This window comes from Podarcis raffonei, chromosome 18 (assembly GCF_027172205.1).
Source record: "Podarcis raffonei isolate rPodRaf1 chromosome 18, rPodRaf1.pri, whole genome shotgun sequence".
Taxonomy (NCBI): Eukaryota; Metazoa; Chordata; class Lepidosauria; order Squamata; family Lacertidae; genus Podarcis; species Podarcis raffonei.
The window spans coordinates 10,678,811-10,685,460 of NC_070619.1; the positions used below are offsets into that span (position 1 = coordinate 10,678,811).

Below are 6,650 nucleotides of genomic sequence, written 5' to 3' on the forward strand. Positions count from 1 at the left end.
GATTAGTTGCAGTTTCCGGGTCACCTTCAAAGGTAGCCCCACGTAGAGCGCATGGCAGTAGTCCAAGCGGGAGATAACCAGAGCATGCACTACTCTGGCCAGACAGTCTGCGGACAGGGAGGGTCTCATCCTGCGTACCAGATGGAGCTGCCCTGGACACAGAATTGACCTGCGCCTCCATGGACAGCTGTGAGTCCGAAATGACCCCCAGGCTGCGCATCTGGTCCTTCGGGGGCACAGTGACCCCATACAGGACCAGGGAGTCCCCCACACCTGCCCGCCTCCTGTCCACCAAAAACAGTCCTTCTGTCTTGTCAGGATTCAACCTCAATCTGTTAGCCGCCATCGATCCTCCAACCGCCAAAGGCAAAATCTCTCTCTCGCCTTCCTGTTATTTTTGGTAATGAATTATTATTATTAGCCAGGCAGATCTGCAAAAGGCCCCAAACTCCCTCCCAGCAACTGGGGTGAATAACCAGGCAGAAATTCCACAGGTGCAGATTCCCCTGCCGTTTACCGGAGAGGCACCTTCTTAAAGAGGAGTGAGGTCGAAAGGAGCTAACTGCCTTTTCTTCTCGTTTTTTCTCACCCCTGCTAGCATGGAGGAGTGCGAGGCTCTGTGCACCAGAATGGCGATCATGGTGAACGGCCGTTTTCGATGTCTGGGGAGTGTGCAGCACCTGAAGAACAAGTAAGCCTCTGACGGCGATGGGGAAGGGTGTGTTGTATTGATAATGTGCTGTTTGGGGGTGGGATTTCAGTCCTAAAGGCCACACCCCTTGCACAGACTACACCCCCTTTTCTCCAGACCACGCCCCTCGCATAAACCACACCACTTCTCTCCAGGCCACACCTCTCACATAAAACACACCTCCTCTCTGCAGGCCACACCCCTCGCATAAGCCACACCCCTCTCTCTAGGCCACACCCCTCACATAAACCACACCCCTGTTCTCTAGGCCACACCCCTTGTATAAGCCATACCCCCTCTCTAGGCCACACCCCTCACATAAAACACACCCCTCCTCTCCATTCCACACCCCTCACATAAAACACACCTCCTCTCTGTAGGCCACACCCCTCGCATAAGCCACACCCCTTCTCTCTAGGCCACACCCTGCTTGTCAGAAATGGCATAAATGTAGAGGCTTGTGGAATGTGATCAGAACTTATTGTCAATGAATCAAACCCAATCAACACAATGCATTCATCGTGGACACAATGGCTTGATGCGTATTTTATAATTCCTCATAGTAATCCCATCTAATCTTATGGAGGACTCCCTGGTCCTGAATGGGGTAACTGTGCCCCTGAAAGACCAGGTGCGCAGCCTGGGAGTCATTCTGGACTCACAGCTGTCCATGGAGGCGCAGGTCAGTTCTGTGCCCAGGCCAGCTCCATCTGGTACGCAGGATGAGACCCTCCCTGCCCACAGACTTGTCTGGCCAGAGTGCTGCATGCTCTGGTCATCTCCCGCTTGGACTACTGCCATGCGCTGTCCGTGGTGCTACCTTTGAAGGTGACCTGGAAACGACAACTAAACCAGAATGCGGCAGCCAGACTGGTGATTGGGAGCGGCCGCTGGGACCATATAACACCAGTCCTGAAAGACCTATATTGGCTCCCAGTACGTTTCCGAGCACAATTCAAAGTGTTGGTGCTGACCTTGAAACCCCTAAACGGCCCTGTATACCTGAAGGAGCGTCTCCACTCCCATCTTCCAGCCCGGACACTGAGGTCCAGCTCCGAGGGCCTTCTGGCGGTTCCCTCACTGCGAGAAGTGAGGTTACAGGGAACCAGGCAGAGGGCCTTCTTGGTAGTGGCACCCGCCCTGTGGAACACCCTCCCACCAGATGTCAAAGAGAAAAACAACTACCTGATTTTTAGAAGACATCTGAAGGCAGCCCTGTTTAGGGAAGCTTTATAATGTTTAATAGGTTATTGTATTTTCGTGTTCTGTTGGAAGCTGCCCAGAGTGGCTGAGGAAGCCCAGCCAGATGGGCAGGGTATAAATAATAAATTATTATTATTATCGCTACAGTTCCGCCCCGGTTTCTCTTCCTAGGTTCGGAGACGGTTACACCATAGTCCTCCGTGTCTCCAGCGCTGACTTGGGCCCTGTGGATAAATTCATCCGGGATTCTTTCCCCGGAATCATCTTGAAAGAGAAACATCATTGCACCCTCCAGTACCAGTTGCCTTCTCGCAGCTGCTCCCTGGCCAAAATCTTCGGCATCCTCTCGGCTCACCGGACCATGTACCACATCGAAGATTACTCTGTCTCTCAAACGACCCTCGACCAGGTGAGGCCGGCGGCGTGAGTGGGGACCCCCTAAAGGTAGAGGTAAAGGGACCCCTGACCGTTAGGTCCAGTCGTGGCCGACTCTGGGGTTGCGGCGCTCATCTCGCTTTACTGGCCGAGGGAGCCGGCGTACAGCTTCCGGGTCATGTGGCCAGCAGGACTAAGCCGCTTCTGGTGAACCAGAGCAGCGCATGGAAACACCGTTTACCTTCCCGCTGGAGCGGTACCTATTTATCTACTTGCACTTTGACGTGCTTTCGAACTGCTAGGTTGGCAGGAGCAGGGACCGAGCAACGGGAGCTCACCCCGTCATTGCGGGGATTCGAACCGCTGACCTTCCGATCGGCAAGTCCTAGGCTCTGTGGTTTAACCCACAGCGCCACCCGCGTCCCTTGGGGACCCCCTCCCCTCCCCCAAAAACCCTTTCCAAACAAAGGTTGTGCCTGTTTTGTTTCCCTTCTCGCTTCTGAGAATCCGCCCAGTTTCGTTCCGATTTCTACAGTCATAAGGACTATTAACTTAACTTTAGATGTTGGGCCCTTGAAGGTAAATTGGAAACTTCGGCCGGTCCTAAAGGGAGCGGTTTTGAAAAGAACAACGCTATTAAAAAATGTAATGGAGGATGGATGGCGGCCAACAGATTGAGGTTGAATCCTGACAAGACAGAAGGACTGTTTTTGGGGGACAGGGGCGGGCAGGTGTGGGGGACTCCCTGGTCCTGAATGGGGTAACTGTGCCTCTGAAGGACCAGGTGCGCAGCCTGGGGGTCATTTTGGACTCACAGCTGTCCATGGAGGCGCAGGTCCATTCTGTGTCCAGGGCAGTTCCATCTGGTACGCAGGATGAGACCCTCCCTGCCCGCAGACTGTCTATCCAGAGTGGTGAATGCTCTAGTTATCTCTCGCTTGGACTACTGCCATGCACTCTATGTGGGGCTCCCTTTGAAGGTGACCCGGAAACTGCAATTAATCCAGAATGCGGCAGCTAGACTGGGGACTGGAAGCGGCTGCTGAGACCACATAACACCAGTCCTGAAAGACCTTCATTGGCTCCCAGTACATTTCTGAGCACAACTCAAAGTGTTGGTGCTGACCTTGAAAGCCCCAAACGGCCCAGTAGACCTGAAGGAGCGTCTCTACCCCCATCGTCCAGCCCGGACACTGAGATCCAGCGCCGAGGGCCTTCTGGCGGTTCCCTCCCTGCGAGAAGTGAGGTTACAGGGAACCAGACAGATGGCCTTCTCGGTGGTGGCGCCCCCCCCTGTGGAACGCCTTCCCTTCAGATGTCAAGGAAATAAGTAGCTATCTTATCTTTAAAAGACATCTGAAGGCAGCCCTGTTCAGGGAAGTTTTTAATATTTAATGCTGTATTGTTTTTAACACTCGATTGGGAGCTGCCCAGAGTGGCTGGGGAAACTCAGCCAGATGGGCGGGGTATAAATAATAAATTTTATTATTATTATTATTATTATTATTATTATTATTATTATTATTATATCCTCTTTTGCCTTTCTCTCACCGCCCTGTTCCCCTTTTGCCGCAAGGTGTTCATTCACTTCGCCAAAGACCAAAGCGACGACGATTGCTGCCCCATGGACCACCCCACAGCCCCCAGCCGCTGGAGAATTCTTGGTTTCCTGGAGGACAAGAACATAGAAGAGACCCGGGTCTGAGAGACACAATCCGAACTCGAACCTTGTTTTGAGGGTGGGCATTGGGGGGTCTCCACGCCCCTGAATGTGGAGTTGAACCCACACGAGCGAAACCCCCATTTCCCGAAGTCTCAGAGGCGCTGCCTTCTCAAATGAGCGAATGTAAGGACAGGGTCTCTCGGGGGCTTAGCAGCCAGCGCACCCCATCCTTCGATCCCTCCGGTAAGGGGTTCTGGAAAGCAGAGAAGAGGGTTCTGGAGCCGTGGGAGACGGGAAATGAATTTGGAGATCCAAAACTACCTCGTTTGCCCTTCCCGAACCAATACACGAACTTGAAATGGGGCTGTTTTTCTGGGATTCGCCTTCTGCTGAATTTTCTCCCCGTGCAAAAATTGTGTGTTTGCATACACACACGTGCGAAGTATGTATTAGGTGGGAATCATGTGCGGAAAATTGAGCATAGCTGTGTAAAGGACGCGTTGCATCCCGGAAGGTCTCGTTTACAAGATGGGAGCGGTTTGTCTGGTCCTCGTTTCCTCTCACCCCCCCAACAAGGAGGGGGGGGCGGATTTATTTATGCAACTTTAAAAAGCTTTGTGCAAGCTGGTTTTAAATTGCTGGGCTAGGCAGGAGCGGCATTAGAGAAACCAGCAATTTAAAAGGTTTTTTTGGGGGGGTTTCAGCTATATAAAGGGGTGGAACGGGAGGTGTTTAGAGAACGCGGGCGTTTGGCTGCTGTGCATCGATAAAATAACTTATTCTCGCTTTTGCTGCTAGCCCATTCTGAGCAGAGTCTGCCCCCCCCCCGCTTTGCAGTTGTCAATCTTTTGCGGGTGAATTTCCTTCTGCACCAGTTGAATGCGTCAAATGCACTGGGATCTTTGCAATTGCTCTGCGATTCCCCCTACTGCCTATTGGGAGCGCTAATGTCACAGGCGGCCTGTTTCTCTGGGGTGAGCCCTACAGCTTGCATTTGGAACCCCCCTGTCATTCGGCGACCTCTGATTTCTTTCTGGGGTGCCCCCTTTTAAAGGACAGAGTTTCGCTTCTGAGCTATGCAGCCGAACTCGTTTTCTGCAGGAAGATTTTAAATCGGAAAGCCTGAGACTTCGCTGCCCCCAAATCTCTAAACCCCCAGGGGGTTCGACATGAGGACCCCCAGAAATTGCAGGAAGGATGGGGGTTTGGAGACGATCACAATCTCAAAAGCCACAACTTCCCTCATTTTGATGCAGAAGGAAGCTCCGCATAGCGCTGACTGGCCAGTGCCCAGGACGTCACCCACCCCCTTCGTTTTTCACACTTTAAAAAAAAGCCCTTTCTTTTTCTTCTTTTTCTAAAAAAGTTAGAGGCTCACATGACCTGTGAATGTACACTCTGCACTTTGAAGGCGGGGGTGTTAAGAGGGGGGGGGAGTTTTCGAGGCAGCTGGCGTGGAAAGCAGGGAAGGAACTGGAGGCCGGTGGTTGTGGGGCAACGGCCCCCTAGATATTGTTGGGACTGCCGCCCTCCAGCATCCAAGACGGCCAATACTCAGGGGTGATGGGGAGCCAGAGTCCAGCAATATTTGAAGGGCCACGGGTTTCCCTCGAAATTGCATTCCTGCAAGAGATGGAATCGTGGAATTGTAAAGTTGCCATGCTAAAGCATCTGGATAAATTCCTCTTTTTAGAATTGGTGTTGACTCGAGGTCTAGGGAAGCCTGTATCCCTCCAGCTTTCGCTGCCTCTATTTATTTTATTTTATTGATTACATAAAATGTAGCACAGCCTATGCAAAAAAATAAAATAAATGCCTCAATTTGCAAGAGGCAGCAAGGAGCGCTTCATCTCCCATCAGGGATGGCAGTGTCTATGTCCCTGGACTCCAGCTTCCCATCAGTCCCAGTATTCGGTATAGCCATGGGTGATGGGTTATGTAGTCCAGCAACCGCGGATGATGGGTTATGTAGTCCAGCAACCGCGGATGAAGGTCAACGGCGTTTCCGTGCGCTGCTCTGGTTCGCCAGAAGCGGCTCAGTCATGCTGGCCACATGACCCGGAAGCTGTACGCCGGCTCCCTTGGCCAGTAAAGCGAGATGAGCGCCGCAACCCCAGAGTCGGCTGCGACTGGACCTAATGGTCAGGGGTCCCTTTACCTTTATGCATAGTTTTGGGGAATGAGTGGTCGCTGCAATTTTCCAGGGGGGAAAAAACGCCTTTGGGATTCAAAGCACATGGCAGTGCCCACTTCCTACAATCGGGGGGTTCTGGGGATTTGCAGCTGGCAGTGGTTAGCTAACGTGTCAGGATTCGAACTCGGCCCCTGGCGTACCCCCGAGCTGCTTTGCTGTCCTTTCTGCGGACGGGGGCCGCTCACCCCATCACATCTTCTGCCTTCAGCTCCTTATGCTTATATGCTGGACACAAACAAATATAGATATATTTACTGAATAAAAATGCTATTTTCTGTTAAGAACGCCTCTTGCCACCTCTGTGCGTCTGTCTGTAGAATCATAGAGTCGGAGGGGCAGAGTGTCGGGATGGTCTCATTAGCACCCCTGCTGGTTGATGGAGGAACGAACGAATGAATCTTTATTTGCGTCGGCCACAGCAATAAAACAATACGATATATAGTCATACCTCGGGTTACAGACGCTTCAGGTTGCTTTTTTGGGGTTACGGATGCGCCGAAAAAATCCATATTCAGATACATCAC

The 6,650-nt window shown here is 52.1% G+C and overlaps 1 protein-coding gene across 1 annotated transcript in view; it reads left to right on the forward strand.

Annotated features, from left to right (window-relative positions):
* ABCA7 (ATP binding cassette subfamily A member 7) overlaps positions 1–4,112 on the forward strand; it is a 70,786-nt gene extending 66,674 nt beyond the window's left edge. The window contains exons 47-49 of the mRNA XM_053372866.1: positions 599–691; positions 2,066–2,303; positions 3,846–4,112. Coding sequence (XP_053228841.1) covers positions 599–691; positions 2,066–2,303; positions 3,846–3,974 — 460 coding nt within the window. The 3' untranslated portion in view covers positions 3,975–4,112. The remainder of the gene's footprint in view (positions 1–598; positions 692–2,065; positions 2,304–3,845) is intronic.
* Positions 4,113–6,650: the final 2,538 nt, after the last annotated feature.